This window comes from Panulirus ornatus, chromosome 59 (genome assembly GCF_036320965.1).
Source record: "Panulirus ornatus isolate Po-2019 chromosome 59, ASM3632096v1, whole genome shotgun sequence".
NCBI lineage: Eukaryota > Metazoa > Arthropoda > Malacostraca > Decapoda > Palinuridae > Panulirus > Panulirus ornatus.
In genome coordinates, this window is record NC_092282.1 from 15,117,058 (window position 1) to 15,144,116 (window position 27,059).

Here is a 27,059-nt window from a genome sequence, read left to right on the forward strand (position 1 = left end):
TTTTGCTTGTGAACAGTTGCTCGGTTTACACAAAGGATTGATTCGTCCCTCTATGGAATACGGCTCTTACATCCTTACTTGAAGTGAGTCGAAAGCGATCCGACATTCAAACTTTCCTAGGCTTACTTGAACATTTGACCCGCTTGCCCTATGCCGCAATGTTAGTTTACTTTCTCTCTTCTATAGTTATCATTTTGGTTTTGATCCCGAGAGCTGGCTGCTAGTGTCCCCCCCCCCCCCACAACCACCAGCTAAACCACGCTGCTGCGTCACTTGAATACTGTGTGGACACTGACAACTTAAAGTTGGGCCTATTTATATCTGTTCTTTCCCTACACCCCGAGGCTTCGGAACTCTATACTTTCTCAAGTCTTTCCCAATAACAATGACCTGGCACATTTTAAAAGATGGGTTCTTCTCTTCCTCCAAAATCCGTAAATATAGTCTCTTCTTTTTCCCTTTCATGATCCTCTCTAACATTTCAAATAAGGTCCGGCCTTCATGTGGACATCTGTCCGTGACTGAAGCCTCCAACGTTAAAAAAAAAAAAAAAGAATTCCCATTATCACTACCGCCATCACCATCGCCTTCACCACCAGTCAAGGGCAGAGTTCGCTACGTATTCCAGAGATAAGGAGCATTGTTACTTCAGTCTTAGTACTGACAAATCACTAATGAATGTCCTGGATACGTCTTACCTTATCAGCATTAGATTACGGAGCCAGATAACACTTTGAAGTTACCTTGACGCTAACACAATATGTCGGCAGGTATGATTGCGGTGTATATGAGGGCATCCGGTGGGCCGTGTTGCAAAGTATCACATAACCACACGACGCCACACTGGCAGTGACGGACGTGTTTTAATTTGGATAATATGTCACGAGACAATCTCGAGACACTGTATTCCAAGCTTGGCTTGACTGCTGTATCCAGGAAGGTATATTTTTGAAGATATGTGCTCACAAAGGATGGAACATTTTCATCTAAGGTAACTGATAAACTCCATTGCGAGTTTTTTTTTTTTTTTCATTCGGCCGTTGTCGTTCGCCAAGACGCCCTAGGGAGTCATAATGCACAATGAGTGATTCATCATTTTAGGTAAAGTTTTCGGTCACTTGACATGTTGAGGGCTGAAAATGATGGTTGTGTTTGATCCTATGGGTGTATGGACACCAATTGCATATAATGAAAAAAAAAAATGCTGTATTCTATGTACAGCACAGGTTTGAGGTGTAATACCATGAACATTCGTCCAATGTTTCGTTGTCATTGAATAGACTGAGCAGCCCTGTCCCTTCTCGCAGTCCAACTAATTGCCTTTGACCAAGAGAGACAGTCCATTCTTCGTTTCCATTCTGAATAGTGAACAACCAGCCTTTCAACACTGTCACACATAATAGTAATGCCAGTGGCAGTCGCTAGTAAGAAAAGAGTGAGTAATTTAACGCTTAAACATGAAGGCCGGCCGGACTTGTGACGTCATCGTCGACGAGAGATGCCGAATGCTGTATTATAGTACACCACCTCCCATATTTCATAATTCTGGGTAGGCATTTAATGCCGGACGATCATTTGACTGTGTGCGGCATATTTACTGCCTTTAGCATAATTTGAATTGATTATGTTACCCATGAGTCAAGTGGTTAATTCCATGTAGACACATGGCCAGCTTTCTATGATGCAACTGTCGACACACTATCGTCGTATCATGTGACGTGGTATCAGACAGAATTCATTTGAGTCCCATACTTCGTGCTACGTAGTAGAAACGCTGGTGCATAGCACCGCATTTCGTTCTTGAACTGGTGAGTTTCAATTACTTTTGGCATCGAAGTTAGATGATATGTCGTAGGGTCTTTGATTCACTAACAACCAAGCGAATTTCTCCTGATGAAAAATGTATTTTTTGGTAAGACCACCACAGTACTGAACAGTCAACGTACAAGAAAATGGTACTTTCAGTTCCAGTGTATTTTTTGGAATTAATACAAAGGTGACAGAAAGATAAAAAGTGGTGAAGATGACAGCCAAAGTGAAGAAACACAAGACGGTTCAGCGAGCGTGATGTCCAGTCATCAGGCTTTCGGAATGATGAAACTTTGTCAAGAGACCTTGGTAAAACTATCACAGCTCTAAGATATATCAACAATGTTGTTCAGCAGTTGTATGGTGTTTGGATGGACGCCGAGATAATAACCAAGAACATAATAATAGAAACAGCGCAATAGTGATAACATAAGCTACAGGTCCGGCCTTGTATAAGCACTACTAGCTTAGTACATGAGCGAATATATGTGGAACTGCTATACGGAACTTGCAATATAATACGGAAATAAAGTTTTAAACTAGAAATAAGTGTACGGATCATTAGACCACAGAGTTGGCAGTGAACTTTCAATGGGATACAAAATTCCCTGTTGGTTGGATTTCCCCAACCCATCCATTGTGTTCACACTGCAACGAGAACCATCGTCCCAGCCCAGCGATTCTAGTGTAAACAAACAATCCGCTAGCGATGTTACCTGAACAATTTTTGCTGAATATTGCCACAATAAACTGCCTGAGTGTGTATAGGGAGTTGGAAAAGAAGAAGACGAAAATGAAAAGCTTTAGGTAAAACCACGGCTACAGAAAAATCCAAACACCCATTGTGATATCTGCTGACGCTCTCTTGAATGTTCGAGGGTCAGATGACGGTCTGAACATGATAACTTGCTGGGTATATAACTCGAAACAGTTGTCTTACATTCTAATTACACATTTCAACAAATTTAGAAGCACAGCTTTTATTATGAAATAATGGCAACAGACAACGGATATGCATAATAATATAGTGGCTACACAATTACAATTTGTCCGATGGGCAGCGTGCCAATAAAGTGTCTACACAATTACTATGTGTAAGATGGACAGCAATGCAAATAATGACAATACAGTGTCTACACAATTATAATGTGTCCGATGGACAGCGTTGCCAGTAATGATAATACAGTGCCTACACCATTACATTGAGTCCCATGAGCAGCGTTACCAGACGTACGATTATATTGTACAAGTAGAAAATTTTGGCCTGTGAACTCAAATGGCGACTTCCGGCAACAACCTCAACTGTAGTGAAAAGTCATGAATCAAATGGAGGGGAAATGCTGTGTCATAGTGTGTGACTGGTCGACCTACCGCTGTCTCAGTCATTGCCATGTAGTCATTTATTGAGGAGGGTTCTAAGTATGAATATTCTATGTAATACACGTGAATTATATATGAGAGGCAAGTGTTTTGAGAGTAGCTGAGTGAGCGTGTTAGCAGTTTTGATGCACGAGACCGGGTTAGAGTGATGGGCGATTTCAATGCAAAGGTGAGTAATGAGGCAGTTGAGGGAATAATTGGTGTACATGAGGTGTTCACTGTTGTAAATGGAAATGAAGAGCATGTAGACTTGTGCTGAAAAAGGAATGGTGATTGGGAATAACTGGTTTAAAAAGATATAAATTAGTAAACGTATGTAAGTAGGAGAGATGGCCATAGAGCGTTATTGGATTACGTGTTCATTGCAAGGCGCGTGAAAGGGAGAATTTTGGATGTTAATGTGCTGAGAGGTGCAACTGGAGGGATGTTCGATCATTATCTTGTAAAGGCGAAGGTGAAGATTAGTAGAGGTTTTCAAAAAAGAAGAGGGAATGTTGGAGTGAAGAGAGAGGTGAGAGTAAGTGAGATTGGGAAGGAGACTTGTGTGAGGAAGTACCAGGAGAGACTGAATACAGAATGGAAAAAGGTGAGAACAAAGGACATAAGGGGAGTGGGAGAGGAATGGGATGTATTTATGGAAGCAGTGATGGCTTGCGCAAAAGATGCTTGTGGCATGAGAAGGGTGGGAGGTGGGCAGATTAGAAAGGGTAGTGAGTGGTGGGATGAAGTAAGATTATTAGTGAAAGAGAAGAGAGGCATTTGGACGATTTTTGCATGGAAAGTGTAAATGACTGAGAGATGTATGAAAGAAAGAGGCAGGTCTAGAGACAGGTGCAAGAGGTGAAAAAGAGGGCAATTGAGAGAGTATCATTAAATTTTAGGGAGAATAAAAAGATGTTTTGGAAGGAGGTAAATAAAGTGCGTAAGACAAGAGAACAAATGAGAACATAGGTGAAGGGGGCAAATGGGGAGGTAATAACAAGTAATGATGTGAGGAGATGGAGCGAGTATTCTGAAGGTTTGTTGAATGTATTTGATGATAGAGTCGCAGATGTAGGGTGTTTTGGTCAAGATGGTGTGCGAAGTGAGAGGGTTAGGGAGAATGGTATGGTAAACAGAGAAGAGGTAGCGAAAGCTTTGCGGAAGATGAAAGCCGGCAAGGCGGCGGGTTTAGATGGTATTACAGTGGAATTTATTAAGAAAGGGGATGACAGTGTTGTTGAATGGTTAGTGAGGATATTCAGGGTATGTATGGCCCATGGTGAAGTACCTGAGGATAGGCGGAATGCATGCATACTGCCATTGTACAAAGGCTAAAGGGATAAAGGTGAGTGCTCAAATTATAGAGGTATACGTTTGTTGAGTATTCCTGGGAAATTATACGGGAGGGTATAGATTGAGAGGGCGAAGGCATGTAGAGAGCATCCGATAGAAGAGCAGTGTGGTTTCTGAAGTGATAGAGGATGTACGGATCAGGTGTTTGCTTTTAAGTATGTATGTGAGAAATACTTAGAAAAACAGATGGATTTGTGTGTAGCATTTATGGATCTGGAGAAGGCATATGACAGAGTTGATAGAGATGCTCTGTGGAAGGTAATAATAGTATATGGTGCGACTGTTTGCCGTGAAAGATGCCATTACAAGGTTTGACAAGATGGTGATCGCATTTCTCTCTTGCGGATGTGAAATATTACTTGTGGCAAAAAATGAAACTAAAAGACGCATGAGAATATTTTTTTTTATAGCCAATAGATATTGTATATACTTTATTTTACCTCTAAGTAAGTGTCATCTTGACCGGCTGATGATAATTTGTTTGTGAACTGAATAAAGGTAGTGGTTTTATTATTCATATCCTCTAGACATTTCATGCATGATTTTTTCTGTAACTCAAAATACATACCCTTTAAAACTGTTAACGAACAGGAAATTCCTGCCAGCAACACTGAAACTGGTAAATCTACTTTTGCCACAAATAGAAGAGAATACACTGAGCACTGCAACTCATCTTTCGTGGACTGTGGTGTTAGGAGGTACACCAAAGGGACAGGGGCCTCAATTATTGAATTATTCAACAAATTACATGATTAATAATGCTTATACTTACATGAATTATTCAACTCATCTTTTCTCTAGCTGTCATATATAACACGCCGAAAACACATACCTCGATTCACAACTAGGCCCCACAAGACCACTCCGTGGTTTCCCCTAACCGCTGCACATTCCATGGTTCTGCCCATTAACAGCATATTGCCCCTGTATAACACATCACTCCAGTTCGCTCTATCCCTATCACGCCTCACCCTCCTGCATCTTCAGGTCCTGCACACGCATAGCATCTTCACTCCATCCTTCCACCTCTAGAGCGGTTTCCCTCTTTTTCTTGTTCCCTCCACCTCGACATGATTTCCTTTTTGGCCCTCTTTTCTCATCCTTTCCATGTGTCCACACCATTTCAGCACACCCTCTAAAGCTGTCTCTTAAATACTCCTCTTACTACCACACCTTTCTCTTGCTTTATCATTTCTTATTCGATCGACCTTCCTCACACTACATTTGTCCTCAAACATTTCATTTCCGGGCCCATACCTCACACTTATACAAAACCGATGGGACTCCTATGCCATGAAAAATCTCTATCTTTGCCCTCACAGACACAGAATCTCTTTCCACACGATCCACAGTGCGACAAAGACCTTCACACTTTTATGCATCCTGTCTCACTTCAGCTTGCATGGTTATCTTAAAAAAAAAATCCACTATCCCAAGTTCTCTCCCTTCAAACTCACACTCCAAAGAACCTGTCCTTTTCCACTGCCAAACCTAATAACCTTACTTTTATCCACATTTACTCTCACACACCCTGCCGCAGACCCACCTTCATCTGGAGCCACTCACTCTCCTCTGCTAATTTCAGACATGCCTTACTCTTTTAAGTCAACTTGAGGTCTTCAACGCTCTTAGTAGCTTTCCTTACACACTTTATATGCGTAACACCCTTCACAATGTATGTCTGACAACCCTTTTACGTGCTTTCTGCACATCCATGAATGCCTCGCACAAATCCCTGTTTCCCTATTTCTTACACATTCTTTAAAGTAAACACCTGATCCTGACGTCTCCCAACACTCCTGATAGGCACAGGACATTTGACTCAGAATACATTTATATATACTTAAAATGTTTCCATAAACCAAAAGTATGCAGCGTGTACAATGACACAATCACAGGAATGATGTCTTCAGATTTCTTAAACCAACTGTAATACACTCTAGTAGTACCATACGCAACACCATAGCACTGGCCTGTTTGAATAATTTTGTGTACCCCTTTGTTATAGTTTCTTGAACAGGATGTAATCATTTCAAGCTTCAAAAGCTTCGCAAAATCGATGAAAGCACAAACTGTTGTATGAGAGAGGTATTCTGGTGCTTCTATTTAAACATATTCTATTAAAACTAGTGTGAGGTAAACACTTGATACATTGACATGCTACGTCGTAAACAGCGTAGCCTATGATTACTTTCAATGCTTGCAAGTGTAACGAGTCAAAAATTAGGATGGAACTTCACCTGTCTTGGTTACAAGCAAAGCAAACACTACATCAGTTCGTATTCTATACAATATTAAACCTGTTTTACGCTCTGACTTGTCTCAAGCGCTTGGCAAGCACATCTAGCATACTGGATTTATGGGTCTTTATCTGTGACTACATCTTTGGCTATAGTACACAAAACACTCATCTCACCTCTATTAAATTTCACTATATAATTGCTTATCTAGCTAGGTTTCTCCTTTAATACAGTAATATAAAAGGTAAAGGACTAATACACCGACGTAGACTAGTACGTCTTCGATATATTCATTACACATAGCGATCTCATGATTCTCACCGAAACTATGGAATATCAAAATCTAGCTGACACCATTATCAGTAAACACAGTGGTATGACGAATAGCAAATCATAACCATCTCAGCTTACTTTTTCTTTAAGCGACTCAAGGAATAACTTATCTAATGTTCACCCTCCATTAGGAAAATTCAAGATCCTCTTATTAGTTCTTAACATGTGTGATTATATCATTGTTGCTACACTCACCTAACATTTTCTTGGATCAAGATATTCCTTAATATACTGTTATGTCGTTGTATCTTATCTTATCTTACCTTTTTCTGAAGCTGCCATTTAGGTGTAAAATTCTCACAGGTATAGCCGGGTTCTGGTGCAGCCTCCGCCTGCTAGTGCTTAACCTGAAAGAGGATCACTTCCGCCGATAGCGAGGAGCTGTCTTGTTAAGGATATTCCCACTCCACAGGATTTTATAATTTTCCAGATCCAAAATGAGTGCGATCTTTGAGATCCAGTCCTTCGGGGGGGGTTATAAAAAGTTTAGTGTTTACTATATGTGTTGCGGAGACTTTACGCTAGGGCTGCCCTGTCTTAACTTCTTAACACACATCCCTGTGTGCTCGCAATTATCCATTTCTATAATTGTAGTTTTATATATGTGTAATTAGTGTGTATCTCGTATGAATAATCGTAAATTATATATTTGAATTACGTTCATGTGAATCGTATTTTAGCACTATATTTTTCTTACTAATTTTAATCTTTGGCATATAGTGAAAGCATCTTATCGTCCATAGATAACTCATTTTGTTGCGGCTTTTCCATTTTCATAGTATAGTCTTACTATATGAATGAAATTCATAAATAAGGTAACCGTCTGTAAAGCTTTTTTGTAGTTTGAACCAATTTCCCGAAACAAATTTGGTTGTAACTTTCGGTATTTGTATGTCCTCGTATTCTTTTTTAGTAGAAGTGAGTGTGGTACATCGATGATTATTGTGAAGTACCTCTGATGTCCATAAAGATGATGGCTAATGGTAGGTTAAACCTTTCAAAAATATAATCTACTGGCAGTAGGGGAATGGAACGCGGTGATAACAGTTGCCTCTCGTTGGATAAGGATTATAACGTAGTTGTTTGTATATATAGAGAGAACTCGTTTTAAAGCTATCTAATATCCTATGTGTAACTTTTACTAATTTAGAATGTTCATAAGATGATAGTAAACTTGTAATGGTAAGATCTGAATTGTTAATTTTGAGCGACTTGACAACTGTGGGTGTGAGTCAGTTCCCAGAATACTACACCACAGCAAAGCAGCAAGATAGTGTTAGCCATATTGTCGCTTCTTCGCGGAAGTTGTCTACCGTACAGTAAGTACAGTGTGAAAACTTGATGTTGCGTCATCTCCTCGTTAGGCATTAGAAGTGAGATCTGCTAAGCTCCATTGTAGTGAATATTCCAATGACGAGGTAGTGTCTTCCACTCGATTAAGGTGACTGCGTTGCAAATGGAGTTGGGCGTCTGGCTGGAGAGCAGATCACGCTCACGGGGTTTCATACTCGCACTCGCATCTTTCCTACTGTGTCTACTTTTCTTGGGGTATGGTGGTCCACGAGGGCGATCAGATATCATGAACAGAACGTTTTTCACCGTATTAGTCTGACCCAATGCATACATAAGTGGTTGTAGGTTTTTTTTTTTTTTTTTTTTCAAGGAGAGCTGGTAAAAGTATGTGGCGATTGTTGAAGCTGAAGGTCATTAAAGATCCACATGTAGGAATAGCTGGGTGATGGGGATATGCTAATCTCAGAACTCATGATCGCTGTATTTGTTATAAAATTGCCGTGATGTTTATGTATGTGAAGAACATGGTTGTCTCAAATATAGTGACAGATTTTCAGGTAATAGTTCCTAATCTATCAAGTGTTACCCAGCTTAGGGTTGGTTAGCTTGGCTGTTATAGTTTTGTGTATTATTAGCAGTAGATGGCTTCATCTTGGGGCTTAGGGTTAGGTTGATAATTAATTAAACCCTGTTTAAGTGTTTACCTATATCAATGATAATTAATCCACTTTTTTCCTGATATTCCTAATTTTCGCCATTATTATACATGTTTGTTACTGTGGAGTAAAAATTTTTTTCAACTTACACTGTAGAACTCTTGTGTTCTCATAATATTTTACTAGAATTGTAGAAGAGAATTATTCAGTATCCATAGTAAGCTTTGATTATTCTAAGTACCCACCCAAAAATGTTTTTTGACATGTTTGTTTTGGACATTAAAAAAAAATGTGTTTTGCTATGAACCTTTAGATGAGTAGACTCAAATTTTCCATGCTTACTGGAGGCAAAGTTTTTATTTGAAATATCTTCAGTCCGTTTAACTAGAGGACATAGTTTTGATTAAAATTATAAACAAATTGACCTTTTCTACCAGTACTGCACACCCTTTAAACATGTTGCACTACTGCAAATCTTGGAAGGTAATGCACAAGTATCTAGGTATACCAAGTGAGTAGCACAAAAATTTTTTAAATATTTTGGTCCCAAACATGATTACTAATGGATTTACATTGGAAATATTTATCTTGTGAGAGTGACAGCATATTTGGAAAAATTGATGTGTGATATAAGGGCATAGATTTCATACAGCCATCCTTGACATTTTCACATATACTTTCCAGTACTATGTATGGAAAAAGTTTGGGCTGCAGGGTATGGAAACAATTTGTGTGATGACACTACAGGTATTGATAGACATACATTTTGCAGTTGAGGCAGAGGCGACTGTTTCAGGAGTAGATTATTTGAGGTCTGTAGCTCCCTCTTAAGAGCTCCTCATATGAGGTCAGATCCCCCAAAAGTTGATAAAAGAATTCTTGTAACCTGCAGGGTGGGGAAAAAAATCCTGTTGGTTCAGTTGTAGTTAATTGGCAATCAAAACCGTTTTTGAAACTTAATTTCGGTAATTTAAGGATATTTCAGTAAAGTACTAGTTCATTTACAGTCTCTTCTTGGACAGGTAGAAATGGTAGGTACATTGCTTACAATTAGAAGTGATGATTATAGGCTTTTAGGGATTTAGAATCAATGGTTATGTTTGGGATGATGAACTGTGGTAATTATGAGATAGTTTGCAAGTTTGTTTCCAGTCGCTGCACTGGATTTTTCAGAGCCACTTACAGAAGGTATTGATAATGCATGTTTTGGAATGTATATGAAAAATTCTTGTACATATTGGGATGATAGTTGTACCATTCAGATAATTATTAAAACAGCAGGTATTTTGCCATCACAAACATATGAATGGGAATGATTAAAGGCAGCAAGTGTGAATTATGTACTTGTGTATGTATGTATATGTCTGTATATATATACATACTATACGTTTAAATGTATAGGTATGTACATGTGCGTGTGTGGACATGTATGTTTATACATGTGTATGTGGGTGGATTGGGCCATTCTTTCGTCTGTTTCCTTGCACTACCTCGCTAATGTGGGAGACAGCGACAAAGTATGAATATAAATATAATGAATATATCATGTTGCATGTGTTATTCGGAATTGTAACTGGATATGTTTATATTATACCTTTAGGGAGAGAAACAGAGAAAGAATGCATGGAATGAAAAGGTGTATGCAAGGGAGGCATGTAATGACGGATAAGTGGAGACTCTCTTGCCATGGCCACCCCTTGATGGGAATTCCCAAAGGGAATGAGCATCAGTGATATAGATAGGGAGATGTGTATGCCTGGCAGTGTTGTAGCTTGAACATTTATTCATTTGATAATTCATTTGATAATGCAAGTAATGACCAAATTCAGTGGAACACCTCTGGTGTTGCCCAGACCTTCCTCAGAGATTCTGCAGTCCAAAGCTGTACTGCTTCTAGTAGCAGTGAAATGAAGGCTCCTTTAGAGTGATTAATTCTTTGACGAGATTGTACTTCCAATGACTTAGCCTTACATGTGACAGCTAGAGCCTGAGTGTGAGTGGATGTGGCCTCTTTTGTCCATTTCCAGGCATTATCTGATGGAGGGGGTGGCGATGCTTATCCTATGGGTTGAGGTGACACCAGGAATGGATGAAGGCAGGCAAGTATGACTGTATGTGTATATGTGTATGTGTACATATATATACATGTATGTGTGTGTATTTGTATATATGTGTGTATATGAGTGGATGGGTCTTTCTTCGTCTGTTTCATGGCACTACATTGTTGACGCAATAAACAGTAATCAGATATGATAATATATATATATATGTATATAAGTGTAAGCTGGGAGCAAGTTTTCTTTAATGCACATGGAATTGAATAGTACAGCATATTCAGAGTTTTTGATCATTTTTGTTTTCCAATTTTCTTGGTGTTATTCTGCCATTACATGGATGCTCAGAACACCAGTTGTCCAAAATTATCCATTTTATTTCTATCAAGCTTTTGCCTTCATAGTCATGATCAAGAATCTACAATAAAAGAGAATATTTGTTTGACTTTTCTGCTATCTGGTATGGATAAAAAAGCTATCATAAAGTGAATGTTTTCAATGCTAATTTTGTTTCTTTCTTTTCAGATACGATGAATGGTAGATGCATGATGGTGGTCGGGTGCCTGGGGGGATATGTTTAGAGAATAGATTCAACACATTTATCTCTGCATCTCAGACTACCTGCACTAATCGTGGCTGTAGTGTTTTTGAATTAAGTTTAGCTTATCATTGTTTTAAAACACTGTTGTTTGGCAGAACTTTTTGAAAAACAAATTATCGAAATACTGAAAAAAAATTGTGTTTACTCTTAAACTGAAATACTCAAGTGCCACTTTGTCACAATTCACATTGGGGAAGAATTTGTTGCAGTTGTAAAAGAAAACAGCAATGGGGGATGCAAATCGTAATATTCGTCTCCTGTCAGGGGAGCAATACCGTGTAAATACTTATGGTGATAACACTTTTAATGTAGAGAAAGCTACACTTGCAAGGGCTGGTTTCTATTACACACAGAAAGGGAATATTTTGAAATGTTTCACATGTGACTTGGAAATTGATGCTGCTGAGATCGGCCCATCTGTAAACGTTATCCATCTTCACAAGGAAAAGAGGCCAGAATGCAAGTTTGCTCAGACACTTATTCTTGCACAGAATGGAATTCGGACCAAAGTATTTGCATCATATGATAGTCTGCGGTTTGAGAAAGAACGCTTGGAAACTTTTATTGATTGGCCAGTGGATTGGCTGAAACCATATGATTTGGCACATGATGGGTTTTACTATCTTAGGACTGCAGACCATTGTGCATGTGTCTTCTGTAGAGGGATTGTAGGGGCTTGGGAAGAGGGTGATACACCAAGAGGAGAACATCAGAGGCACTTCCCACATTGTCCATTTATCAGGGGTCAGCCTGTTGGAAATATTCCACTTGCACAGAGTGAAATACTATCAAAATTAAACCCAAGCACTGCTGCTACAGCTACTATCCAGAAGCCCAAGAAAGCCATGAGCATTGATGTTTGTGGTACCCCAAAACATATGCCTGGCTCCTATGCAGAGAGCAGTAAGTATTTTGTTCACTTTAGCTAATTCTGGTGCTGTATACTGCTTTTTTGTTACATTATTAAAACAGAATTTCCTTGGTAGATAATCTGAGATATTAATTCGCAAGACCTAAAGAGATATCGTTAGGAATTTAGCCATAACTTGGAATGTGGAAAGATAAAATTTGTAGAATAACCGTACCTAGTTCAACATGCTATTATATAAAGATGCTGAAAATATGCCATCTTATCTCTTTTCATTACATTTTGGTATCTGGATTTCTGGAATATTGAGTCGGTCCTACATTATACTTTTAGTATTTATTCCATATAATCCCCGAAACCCATTGGTATTGCCTCTTTTTATCACCCGTTTGTAATGTATGGAAGTATGCTTTACATTTATAGGGCCACATCTCATGAACACTTTCTGCTCTTGCCCAACTTTGAGTGTATGTATGTTAATCTGCTTCAACTGTGTCCTCAGTCATCCTGTTCCATTCATCCACCACTCATAAGCTAAAAAAGTATTTCTTTACATCCTTATTTACAAGTTTCTTTATTTCATGTTTCCTCTGGTTGATGTATCCCCACATCTCTGAAGGTACTGTCCTCTGTATGCTTCGTCAGTCTCTCTTAAAATCTTAAAAGGGTATGATCAGGTCACCCCACAGTCCTCTCTCTTCCAAGGTGGGTAATTTTCATTTCCAGCCTTTCCCAGTTGCTTGGCTCTTAATTCTGGTGCAGGTACACCACCGATCATCCGGCACTTTTGGTTCCAAATCTTTGTCAGATTAACCATTTTGCCGGACTAACTGTGGTCACTTAATGATAATTCATCAACACACCTCTAACCCACTAATTATACATCTCCCATGTGCCTGAAGTATACTATAGATTGCTAGAAATTTAGTTTAAACAAATATTAAATGTTTGAGCACGCTAAGATGATAAGTCTGTATTTAGATTGTTTGAATCCAGTGGCGTGTCTAGGGTATGGCAGGTAGGGCAGCTTACGCACCAAAACACCACGGTCCATTTTTATTAGTTCAATAGTTATTCACAAAAATTGATATTTCCGTAATTGTGTCCTGGATCCAGACAATGATTCGGATCATTCCCAAAATCCTATTAATTGGTCCTTGTGTCATTTCTGACTTTCCCTGAAAATTCCCTCAAAATTTGTTCGTACAAACAAACGCAGGTTAAAACATAATCTTGGTGGAGGTAATGAAAATAAAAAAATATTGGTGTCATATGTTTGGACGGGTGCAATTGCAGTGCTTGCTCATTTGAATCCCATGGAGTCTTCTTCGTCTTCAGTTGTTAGTGTTTTCCTAGGAGTGCATCGCCAGAATAATGCAGTTTCATATGCATTATACACCTGTGCAGGACTGAGGTGCTCGTAAGCTATGAGTTTCGCAGATTCGTCCGCATACTCAGCAGCTCCTTTTTGGTTTGCAGACCGCTTTTCTCTGCACACTTTATTCATGGAAATTCCATGATGCTTCTTGAATCTTTGAAGCCATCCTTCGCTATAGTCACTGAGACTCTATGTTGTAATTTAAGTTCTTTATGGAACAATTTAGCCTGCTGTATTATCATGCTACCTGACAAGTCCACCCCATCACTCCGATGCTGTCGAAACCATTTTATCATCACTCGATCGTGCTCAGTACTATTCCCATCTTTCATAGTTTTTCTAATCGTCATTTGCTTCTTGGAATCACTGGCTGCATAGAATTTAAATATTTTCTCCCTTTGCTTCTTTATATCATAAACAGTTGATGAACCAATACTGTAGATGTCACACAGCTTACGCACCAAAACACCACGGTCCATTTTTTCAACAGTTCTGCTTTATCTTGGATTGATATTGACTTGAGTTTACATTTGATACGATTGATACTCTCATGTCTTAGAAGCCATAGATTTAAGCAAAACTAGCAAAGAATCTCGCAGAATTGCGTTATCACCACCAACAAGTGCAGTGTAAAGAATATAGGTAAGCGCGCCCTACACACAACGCCATCTGTGGCCGCCCAGTAAACTAATCTGGTAGCTGCGGTAATTTCAAGTTCCCTCATGTAATTTTGTCTGAATGATAGGAGGTGCCAAACCATCAGTTGCTGGAAATTCGGTGGTGCACCTGTACCACTAACCAGTTGCACTAAAGAATTCCATTGAAATGTAATATGTTAATGCTAAATTATACACTGTTGCTTTTCTTTTCCACCAAACTGCAACCACAGAGCTTGGTTCACTTTATCAGGTGCATGTGAAGTAATATTATTACATTTGAATGCAGTTTCCTGCGTTAGTGAGGTAGCGCTAGGAAATAGACAATGGAAGACCCATCCACTCATATACACATATACATACACACCACATGCATGTACAGGTACATATACATATCAACTATGTGTATATGTGTATATACATATACACATGTACATATTAATACTTGCTCACCTTTATCCATTCCTGGCGCCACCTTGCCCTACAGGAAACAGCATTGCCACCCCAGCAAGGTAGCACCAAAGAACATGTAAAAAGGCCACATCCACTCACCCTCATTCTCAGTCTCACCCTCTGAATTTTCAGTGAACTGTTTAAGCTTTTTTTTTTTTTCCTCATTTCTCTCTTGAGAACATTATTTTACTTTGGTGTACAGTGGTTTGTACAACCATTCATACAAGTAATCAAGCAATTTAGAGTCCATACATTCCCATTTGTCATGTAAATCTTTTATTATTCAATTTCAGGTGGGCCTCCAAAGAAGGGGACTATGAATTTTGAGGGGATGGGATTGCCTCAGCACAGCGGTCCAAAACGGAAAGATTTTCTGACATATGATAGTCGAGTTGCAAGTTTTGTTAGATGGCCAGAACTTGTGAAGCAGAAACCTGAAGAGTTAGCTGAGGCTGGGTTCTTCTACTGTGGTATGTTGAAAATCCTATTTTTCTTTCCTGTATAGCAATGTCTTGGAAACCTCACATTGCAGAAGTAGCTCTGTTTCCCTTTAAAAAAACTGGGAGTCCTATTTAGATGTCAAAATTTCTTTTTATCCTAACTGCTGCTCCATTTATACAAATGATTGATCAGTCTTTGTATGCAAGTAATGCATCCACATGTGACATATACAATAAATGCTTTGTCAAAAATATGTTTAATAATGTGATTTATCGGAAGTGTTTAGACTTGTTTCAAATTATTGTAATAATTGAAACTATTAAACTTTTGTGAGGGCGCCATACTGATTATTTCATCGTGTTGCACAGCATAACTGTGTAGGATTTACGGATGAACTCAGTATTAAGTGTTTGAGGTTTTTGTTCTAGAATTATAAGGTGATATTTACATTTGGAGACTATGATGTATTCCATTGGTTTAAGTCTTCTTCCCCTGTGTGTGATCTTACCCTAACTTTTCCCATTTGTATTTTGTTTAATCACCTGCAAGCTGAAATCCCTCAATTGGAAATCTGATGTCTATAGTTTCTGGTACATTAGTCTTCCAATTGTATTCATAGGAAATGGCAGATTTTTGGACTGTGAATGATATAACAGTAATCTAGATACAGGTGTGTTATGCTTATATTCCAGTTTTTGCAAGAGTCCTTGAACTTTCTTGCAGGTCTGAGTGACCATGTGCGCTGTTTCCATTGTGGAAATGGACTTCGTAATTGGGAATCTGATGACCAGCCTTGGAATGAACATGCTCGCTGGTACCCTGATTGTAGTTTCGTTATTCTGAAGAAAGGACAAGAATTTATTGATAAGGTTAGAATTTTTTTTGTGTGTGTGCGTATGTAAAATTATTCATTGTGTAAGGGGAGGACAAGAATTTATTGATAAGGTTAGAATTTTTGTGTGTGTGTGTGTGTGTGTATGTAAAATTACTCATGTAAGGGGAGGGAGTTTTAGCCTTGAGGCCCCATCTCTCAAACATATTCTATCATAGAACCTCTTTTATTAATGCTTTTTGTTTGAATAGTATTCTCAGTCATCCTGTTCTATTCATCCACCACTCATGTACTGTAAAAGTATTTCCATATATTCTTTTAACAAGTTTCTTACTGAGTTTCATGTAATATCTTGCCCTTTTCTGCATAGTGAAGTTCTTCCAGGAACAGACTTGAGAACTTCTTTTTCTTGAATCCATTTTGTAGTTGTCATGTTTAATGCACCAGAATTAGAATCCTATATCCACAGCCATGCCCTACAGACCTTTACATGGTTTCCTTTGACCACTTCATGGTGCTCTTGCAGATATCTGTATAATTTGAAATACATCACCAAAACCAGACCCCATATCCACAGCCATGCCCCTCAGACCTTTCCATGATTTCTCCTGACCATGTCATGATGATCGTGAGATATCTCTGTAATGTGAAATACATCTCCTTGAATCTTGTTTCTTTTGGCAAGAGCATGTAGATTTCACCAAAATTCCTTCATCTTTCACATAGCTATTTGTATTTTCTAACAAACTTGATCTTGTAACAGTAACACCGTTCCAGTCAAAATATTCTAATACCCCTCATCTTCGTCTTTGTGTTAACAGATTACATATATTATAGGTTCAACGTGAGAGGCCACAATATCTTCGCTCTCAACCATCTGCCAAGACTGTTAGAGCAAATACGCCTTCATCATCAGCTACACCAGCAAGGACAATTGTTAGTGAGAATGAGTTGGACCACTTGATGGAATTGGACATAATTAGGGCAGTGGTAGCCATGGGTTTCCCACAGGACAAAGTTAGAGCTGCTCTTCGCCGTAAGCTTGAACAGACTGGATTACCCTTCTTCAGTCTTGAGCCATGCATTGAGGCAGTACTACAATACATGGAAGAGGAAACCAGACTGACTTTACAGGAAGCTTCTAGCCAGGAAATAGAGAGTGAAGCAACATCACTGCAAGCAGCAAAAATGCAAGCCCTGCAGCCTGAAAACCAGCGCCAGACATCACCTACCACTTCACAGTCTGTTACTACTGTAGTATCTTCATCTGCTTCTACCTCTTCAAGTACATCCTCCACACCTGCAGTTACTACTACAACATCTACCTCCTCTGTATCTTCATCCTCAACTGTTACATCAGTTACGCCAGTGCCCACCTCCAACTCTTCTTCCTCAGCTAGTACATCAGCCTCCAGTGCTCCTATCTCCACAGTTTCATCACTCTCTTCTTCAGCCTCCAATACACGTTCAGTGCCACCACCTCAGCAGACATCAGGAACACCTATACTCTCAACCTCCAGTGGTAGAAACCCATCTGCATCACAGTTGTCACCTGAAACACGAGCTGAGGAAATGGAAATAGATGAACCAGCCAATACTGAAATTCTGACCCAGCCCATGGATGTTATGACTGAAGCTGATGAGATAATAGGTATTGCGGAGGTAGCCCTGAAGCCACCTACCAAAGGTCCATTATTGGATAAAATTGAGAAGAGAAATGAACAGGCATCTGGTGAGAAAATAATGGAAGGTCCAACTACTTCAAGGTATAATAAGAAGCTGATTACATCAAATCAATCTTGTAAGTATTTTTATTTTCTTTGGCTTGTTCCAAAAAAATAGTCAAGAAATGGCATGTATGTCTAAGCATGATTTCATTTTTCATTTACCTGCTTGCCTTTCCCATCTTTGCAAGACAACATCAGAAATGGATAATTGGGTCTTTAGGGAAGTTTTGCTGAGTTTCTTCATCCATTCCTACTTTTAGAAAGTGATAATATAGTTAGGGAGGATTTTTAGCTCTCGGCTCCTGCCTAACTTGGTTGCCTTCTACAATGTACTGGTGGAACATTGACAGTTTTCTTTCTCCTATAGCCTCAGAGATAAGGATGCAGAGATATGTATGTGCAGATTTAATTGCAAGGGACAATACTTCCCATTTATTCCCTTCCTCCATAGAAGGCAGTGATGGGGGTTGGGAACAGGGGCTGGAAATGCTCCCATTCTATGTAATCCTGTTGTAAATGAGTGAAGACTAGCAGCAGTAAATCAAGGATTTTTAGTTGAAGGTTTCGTTCCTAATCCTACATCACTAAGGCTGAAAGGCAAGCATATATGAAAAAGGAAGTGCAGTACTTGGTTCCTTAAACATGGTTGATGTTGGTTATGCCATTGTTATTGTACAATTTCATTACATTTTTCTTTTTGTCATTTTGTCAATTCTTTCTTCATGTGCTTATTTAATTCATGGCTGGGAAGAGGGTGGTGAAAGTGAGTGAGTTTTAAAAAATGGTTTGTGTGTGGACACGAAGATAGTGTAAATGGCATAGGGTGAGTAAACAAAACTAGGGAAGTGGGCAGTGAATGATGGGAGAGCATTGCATTGCAAGTGGTGTATAGTATGTTGAAGGTTTGATATAGGTGTTTGAGAAAGGGAGCAAGTAGTAGAATGAGGTTAATTTACTAGTGAAGGAAAAAAGTGAGGCATATGGGCAATACTTGCTGTGAAGAAGTGAAAGTGATTGGGGGATTTAGATAAGGAAGTTGCTGGGTTTAAAAGATTACAAATGAGAAATAGGATGAGATAGAATTTGTATACTTCAGAAAACAAGAAAATGCTTTGTAAGGGGGTGAATATTGAGGAAAAAAATTTGGAGCAGTTGGGGAAGCAGTAATAGGCAAAATATAGGGAAAGAGGAGATGAAAATGACTAGTTTCAAGTATTACAGAATGTGTTAAATGATAGGGTGGTGAGTGTTGGGTATTATGAACAGGGATAGGTATTGTAGTAAAACAGTTTTGCAAGGAGAGGTAAGTAACGTCATCCTATTGGGGTCCCACTAAACAATGAACACCACCAAAATCTGCACATAAATGTGGAAATGAAAGTATATACACATCTTCAGAACCACTGGAGACATGTGGAACAGGTGTACAAGTATATGGGGCATCAGTAGCAGGTGGGATTTTTGTTGATATAAAAAGAAATGAAATGTTTGAGGACAATATGTGGTTTGATCGAGTAAGTAATGAAAAGTTAAGAGAGATATGTGGCAATAAAAAGAGTGTGGTTGAGAGAGCAGAAGAGGATGTATTGAAATGGTTTCGTCACATGGAGAGAATTAGTGAGGAAAGATTGACAAAGAGGATATATGTGTTCAAAGGTGGAGGGAACAAGAAGTGGGAGACCAAATTGGAGGTGGAAAGATGGAGTTGAAAAGATTTTGAGCAATTGGGGCCTGAACATACAGGAGGATGATAGGTGTGCAAGGAATAGAGTAAATTAGAATGTTGTATACGGGGGTTTATGTGCTGTCAGTATACATGGCAGCTAGAGACTGAGTGTGAACGAATGTGGCCATTGTCTTTTCCTAGCACTGCCTCGCGTGTAAGGCAGGGTGCTATTTTTCATGTGTGGCGGGGTGGCGACGGGAATGGATGAAGGCAGCAAGTATGAATATGTACATGTGTGTGTATATGTATATGTCTGTTTATTTTTTTTTTTTTTTTTTTCATACTATTCGCCATTTCCCGCGATAGCGAGATAGCGTTAAGAACAGAGGACTGGGCCTTTGAGGGAATACCCTCACCTGGCCCCCTTCTCTGTTCCTTCTTTTGGAAAATTAAAATAAGAAAATGAGAGGGGAGGATTTCCAGCCCCCCGCTGTGTACGTCAAAATGCATTGGTGTGTATGTTTGCGCATGTGGGCGTTTATGTATGTACATGTGTATGTGGGTGGTTTGGGCCATTCTTTCATTTTTTTTCCTTGCGCTAACTCGCTAACCAAGTATGATAAAAATAGATAACATGATATAATAAAAAGAAACAAGTACTACCTGGCAAGAAATTTCAACACTAGACTGTGACATTATCCTGGTATCAAGGTCTGTCTTGTAGTTATACTTCTATCAAGGTAAATTGGGGCTGATGTCACTTGTGTCTTGTTTTTATTTTTCTCATATTTTTCTTGAGAGAAATTGTTTTTGAAAACGTGTTTTTCAAAGACAAGGAAGTATGGCATTTCATCATCAATTTGGGGTTTGTGAAATAGATTAATAAAGATGCAAAGAGAAAAGCAGTGAACTGTTATACGTACATTTCATAAGTCATTTAGGTCTTCTTCATTATTATAGGTCTATTTCACTAACTGTACCATAATTTGTTGAATTTCTTTGGGACTATCTTCTGAACCGTGGAATTTTTGCCGGATTGGACCAGATCCTAACCCCCCCCCCACCATCTACTACTGGTTTAGACATTTCATTGTATAAGTCTGTTGAGTATACCCGACAAGGTGTTTCGGAGAGTGGTGATTGAAAGGGTGTTGGCATGCACGGAACATCAGATTTGGGAAGAACAGTGTGGCTCTAGGAGTGATAAAGGATGTGTGTGCCAGATGTTTACTTTTAGAATTATATGTTAGGAATACTTTAAGAAATAGGGATATGTAATTGGCTTTCATGGATTAGGAAAATGTGTACAATAGGGTTGATAGGAATGCCTTGCGAAAGGTACTGTGACTGTATGGTGTTGGGAAGAAAACTGCCAGATGCAGAGGACTTTTCATAAGGAGAGTAAGGCATGTTTGTGAGGAGGAAGGTGATTGGTTTCAAGTGAAGGTAGGTCTGCATCAGAGACTATGTCACCTTGCCTGTTTAATCTGTTTGTGAATGGAATGATGGAGGTCAATGCAGGATTTTTGAAATGAGAGTGGATTTAACTGATGCTTTAGGTTGGCAGTTGCTGTTTACAAATGACATAACTCTAATGGCAGTCTGGGGAGTGTGTTTGAAAAGAAGTTGAGAGTTAAAGTTCATAAGAGTAAGGTTATGAGGCTTAGCAGTGGGGCAAGCCAGGTGGTTTTGAATAATATCAAGAGATTATGGTGTGTGTGCTGTAGAAAGGCAAGTAGATAATGATATTAATGTAGCAGAATAGACACTCTTAGCCTGCCAACTTGTACATAACTTTTCTATGCTTCCATTCACATTTTTCAATTCTTTTCAGCTGCACCTTCACTTACATTTGTATCTTACTCCACTAAATCAGCAGCACCTAGCTTTGCCATCTTTAGGAGCTTTTATTTTCTACTCGCCTCTGTAATGTTTTTATCTCATCCTTACCTCTTCTGCTTTGTTGACCAAATCCTATAACACAAGTAGTGTTATCATGCATTCCATCATACCCATTCAGCTTTAAAATATACTCTCTGTTTGTAATGAATTTCATTGTTTTTGTCAGCTTGTCTTGTACACTTTTTCTCACAGTCCTCGTTTCTAATTTGTTTTACCTCCTTCCAAGAGAATTTTTTATTATCCCTGAGAATCTGACCATCCATCTAATGGTTGTCATTTGCTCTCAATGGTGCCCATCATCTTTTATGCAAGAGTATTTCCACCAGTCCTTACATATGTATTTTCAGGAAGGTTAGTATTTTTCTTGATTTTCCTTGACCAACTTTACATTCATTCCATTAAACTCTTTCTCTCTTTTGCTTTGTATTCTTACTGTGCCACACTTCTTTGGCAGCCTTGGTTAATGCACTGGCTCTTCATGTTTCTGCAGTGCACCTTCTTTTCCCCCTCAATTGAACCATTGATTTGTTCTTGATTCTCAGGTTTAGTACTGGGGACCTGCCATTTTCACTGCCAGTACTTGTAGTACCATATTTGTGCCTGAAACTCTCCTGTATGTCTTCACCAGTGTTGTATTAATATACTAGGCTGTATTTTTTATGCACCTTCACTGTTTACATTGATTTACATTATATTGCTGGCATTTATTGACTTGTTATGATTTCTTTGCAGCTAAAGAACTTGTGGAGGAGCTAGAAAGGATCCATGATATCAGGACATGCAAAGTGTGCATGGATGCAGAGATGGATGTAGTGTTCCTGCCCTGCCAGCACATGGTCACTTGTTCTTCATGTGCATTAGCTCTTGCAGAGTGCCCGATCTGCAGAGAAGACATTAGGTATACCATCAAGCCAATACTTTCATGAGCTAAATCACTAGAAGCATGAAGCTTGTCTTTTTTTTTTGTAATAGTCATTGATATGGCTTGGGCAGAACGTGCCTCCAGGAAAGCAATTTTTGTTGAAAGAAAAAGTTAAAGGAAAGAAAGATGTTAATCTGGGCTTTGCAGATGATTTTAAGACCTGACTTTGAAAGAGGAGGGTTTGATATAAGAGGTAAAGAGAGAAAGAAGAAAGAATTCACAGCCATGCTGCACGAGGAGAGAAGGTATCATGCGTGTCTTCAAGTGGCTTTTATGATATGCCTGTGTTGAAAGCACAGGATACTTTACAGATATGAACGTATTTCTCTGACTTTTTCCAATGACAGAGAAAGCTTCATTGTCCAGCAAGTGACAGTAAGTTTTCACCACATCAACCCGTAGAATGTTTTCCAGGGAAAGTTTGGCACCATATTAATCGTATTTACATAACTATTTTCTAAGAAATAGAAAAGATGGAAAAAAGAAAATAGTTGATCTTTTAAGTATACAAAGTAACCAGATGAAATCATGCTATATCCTTGATTCTGATAGTTTGATGGTTTAAGAAGCAAAAACATTGCACCATTTTTAGTAACTTTATGTTTGGGCACTTTTTGCTCTGCATTCTGATGCTTTGGAAGGCATGGAACAAGCTACCCCACCATCAGAAAATGAACACTACAGTCGAGTGCATTTTGTTAAAATGATTTGTCAACATTGGACCTGAAACTGGTGCATCTTCACGTCACATAATTGTTTTAACTGTTAATACTATATGATTTCAAGTCTTACCCTTGACAAAAGCTTTTTCTGATTGTGGTTCTGGATTTTTTTTTTTTTTTTTTTTTTTTTTTTTTTTTTTTTTTTTAAAGCCTTCATGCAGTAGTTGATGAATAGATATATTCTTGTCAAATGAGCATGCCACTAGATTTTCTGCAGTCATCTCCAATTGTTTTTTTCAGATAGTTTTAGTTCAGTTTATTCACATATTTTGGTAAAAGGTCTCTTCAGTGAAGGCTTGGTTATATGATGCCATGAATTTGGAATATAGAAATTATGCTAAAGATGAAAAGAGCCCTAGTGGTATGAGAATGTGTGACTGATGATATTTGAAGCTTAATGGGAATACTGTAATCTTTGTTGCAAAGTGGTAATGCTAAAACTAATGTTGAGTTGAGAGTGGGCTGAAACCTACCAGGTAAGTTGGTATGGATTCTCATTCCAGTGGTATGCGTTCATATTGGAAATTTAGAACGTGATTGGACTAGTTAACTTAGTGTTTGACCATAGGACTATGGTTAACCAAGTGTTTAGTGATAAAGCTTTTCCTGCAATGTTCCTATAACTGATGATGCAGCAGACTAAACTGAGTGGAGCCTTCTGTTAATGATTGTTAGACAACAATAGGATTTTTGGCTTTAATTTGATGAAGATGAGCTGTGAATCACCATTCCTTGTAAGACCAGCCAGAATCCAAATGATATTTCATATTACTGATACAATGGGTTGTTAAAATTTTATGCATAGTTTACAGTCTGATTCAGATGGTCTTTAAGAGATTAGAGAAGTATTCAGTTTCCTGATATGACATTTAATCATTGGATGATAGAAAAGGTTTGCATGAGGTCATGTGAGGTAGTTGGTGTCATTTAATGTTATTATAAGATTGCTGTAAACAACAGACGTTGGGGTAAAGGTTTATTGTTAAAGAATGCTTTGATATGGGCTTCTTTCATTTGATACATACTCTACAAAGCTTTTGAAGAAACCTAAACATTCCCAACATGACCTCGCTTAATCAATCACCCCACTTATCATTGTATGAATATACTTAAATGCAAGTAGTGATTCTATTAACGTTATTCCAGTATCTCTGATATTTCTTGATACAGTTTAATGACTTGTATTCACAAGAAAATATTTAAAAGCTTATACGTTAATCCCTAAACTGAGTGATGTGTATACTGTGTGTAGTATGTGAGGCTTTTGACAGTATTAACAAAAGTGACGACTTTATTTTGTAAATAGATATTAACTAAATTCAATCCTGTTTTATTTGACTTTTTCTCAAGGAGTTTGTATAGAATGTTTTTATAAGCACACAGACGTTCAGGCATATGTAGGTTTGCATGTCCGAGCTTGGGAAAGTGAAAGTGTGCATATATGAACTCAGCGCTTGGACAATGCATGAACTAGCATTTTACCTGTTTCATAAGGTTTCATAGTTAAACAGTGATCAGTTGTAAATATATTTTATTAGCACCTGTAAAACAGAAGCACTGATATTTTGATTGTTTCATAAGGTTTCATAGATATACAGAAAGCAGTTGCATGTGTATATTTTATTTTTCTGCCATGTATGTAGTTGGAATTTTTCTATTTTGTTCCTATTGTGTATACCTGTATGTACTCATGTCATCATAATAAAAGAAATAGCACTTAGATGATTTTTATGATACATATTGATGACATATTGGTGTGGGAGGCAAGTTGCTGGCAGCAGTGAAAAGTTTTTATTGAGGATGTAAGGCATGTGTACGAGTAGGAAGAGAGGAAAGTGATTGGTTCTCAGTGAATGTCGGTTTGCGGCAGGGGTGCGTGATGTCTGCATGGTTGTTTAATTTGTTTATGGATGGGGTTGTTAAGGAGGTGAATGCAAGAGTTTTGGAGAGAGGAGCAAGTATGCAGTCTGTTGTGGATGAGAGGGCTTGGGAAGTGAGTCGTTGTTGTTCACTGGTGATACAGTGCTGGTGGCTGATTCCGGTGAGAAACTGCAGAAGCTGGTGACTAAGTTTGGTAAAGTGTGCAAAAGAAGAAAGCTGAGAGTAAATGTGAATATGAGCATGGTTATTAGGTAAGCACAGTAGGGTTGAGGGACAAGTCGATTGGGAGGTAAGTTTGAATGGAAGAAAACTGGAGGAAGTGAAGTGTTTTAGACATCTGGGAGTGGATTTAGCAGCGGGTGGAACCATGGAAGCGGAAGCGAGTCACAGGGTGGGGGAGGGGGCGAAGGTTCTGGGAGCATTGAAAAATGTGTGGAAGAGAACATTATCTTGGAAAGCAAAAATAGGTATGTTTGAAGGAATAGTGGTTCCAACAATGTTATATGGTTGCGAGGCATGGGCTATAGATAGGGTTGCGCAGAGGAGGGTGGATGTGTTGGAAATGAGATGTTCTGAGGACAATATGTGGTGTGAGGTGGTTTGATCGAGGAAGTAATGAAAGGATAAGAGAGATGTGTGGTAGTAAAAAAGAGTGTGGTTGAGAGAGCAGAAGAGGGTGTATTGAAATGGTTTTGGTCACATGGAGAAAATGAGTATGGGAAGATTGACAAAGAGGCTATATATGTCAGAGGTGGAGGGAAAGAGGAGAAGTGGGAGACCAAATTGGAGGTGGAGGGATGGAGTGAAAAAGATTTTGAGCGATCGGGGCCTGAACATACAGGAGGGTGAAAGACGTGAAAGGAATAGAGTGAATTGGAATGATGTATACCGGGGTCGACGTGCTGTCAGTGGCTTGAACCAGAGCATGTGAAGCATCTAGGGTAAACCATGGAAAGTTTTGTGGAGCCTGGCTGTGGTTTCGGTGCATTTTACATGACAGCTAGACAGTGTGAACAAATGTGGCCTTTGTTTTCTTTTCCTAGCACTACCTTGCATGCATGCGGGGGTAGGGGGTTGTCATTTCTTGTGTGGCGAGGTGGCAACAGGAATGAATAAAGTATTCGTAGAAGGCGACTACAGGAGTGGGATTTGGGGGCTAGAAACCCTCCCCTTCTTGTATCTCAAAAGGGGAAACAGGAGTCAAGAAGGGAGTGCTCACTCTTCCTCGAAGGCTCAGATTGGAGTGTCTGATTGTGTGTGGATGTAACCAGGATGAGAAGAAAGGAGGGACGGGTAGAATGTTTGAGGAAAGAAACCTGAATGTTCTGGCTCGAGGGTAAAAGGGAAGAGTGGATTGGGAAAATCTTGAGTAAAGTCAGGAGTTGGTCAGAGGACAAGAGCTAAGGATGGAGTAGCACTACTTCTGAAGCAGGAGTTGTGGGAGTATGTGACAGAGTGTAAGAAAGTAAATTCTAGATTAATGTAGGTAAAACTAAAATTCCTTTCCACATCTAGGCCTCACAGACCTTTCGATGGTTTACCCCAGACACTTCACATGCCCCGGTTCAATCCACTGACAGCTCACCGACCCAGGTATACCACTCTAATCCTTGCGCACCTTTCACCCTTTTGCATGTTCACGCCCCTATCGCTCAAAATCTTTTTCACTCAATCCTTCCACCTCCAATTTGGTTTCCCGCTTCTTGTTCCCTCCTCCTCTGAGACATGTATCCCCTCTGTCGATCTTTTATCACTCATTCACTCCGTGTCCAAACCATTTCAACATACCTTCTGCTCTCTCAACCACAATTGTACTACCACTCATCCCACATATATTTATTTGCTTTGTCGCTGTCTCCCGCGTTAGCGAGGTAGCGCAAGGAAACAGACGAAAGAATGGCCCAACCCAC

General features: G+C 39.0%; 2 protein-coding genes across 3 annotated transcripts in view; one reads left to right on the plus strand and one right to left on the minus strand.

Annotated features, from left to right (window-relative positions):
• LOC139767120 (uncharacterized) overlaps positions 1–7,508 on the minus strand; it is a 186,608-nt gene extending 179,100 nt beyond the window's left edge. Inside the window, exon 1 of the mRNA XM_071696126.1 lies at positions 7,361–7,508. The gene's annotated coding sequence lies outside the window, so the exon portion shown is untranslated. The remainder of the gene's footprint in view (positions 1–7,360) is intronic.
• Positions 1,682–24,988, plus strand: LOC139767119 (baculoviral IAP repeat-containing protein 2-like). Of its 2 annotated transcripts, none has more exons than XM_071696124.1 (6): positions 1,682–1,808; positions 11,626–12,604; positions 15,350–15,526; positions 16,221–16,366; positions 17,167–18,130; positions 22,357–24,988. In XM_071696124.1, the coding sequence occupies exons 2-6, from the start codon at positions 11,929–11,931 to the stop codon at positions 22,548–22,550; spliced, it is 2,157 nt and encodes a 718-aa protein (XP_071552225.1). In that variant the 5' UTR covers positions 1,682–1,808; positions 11,626–11,928; the 3' UTR covers positions 22,551–24,988. The 2 variants fall into 2 exon arrangements, with proteins under 2 accessions (XP_071552225.1, XP_071552223.1); XM_071696122.1 differs by lacking the exon at positions 1,682–1,808 and adding an exon at positions 8,218–8,416.
• Positions 24,989–27,059: the final 2,071 nt, after the last annotated feature.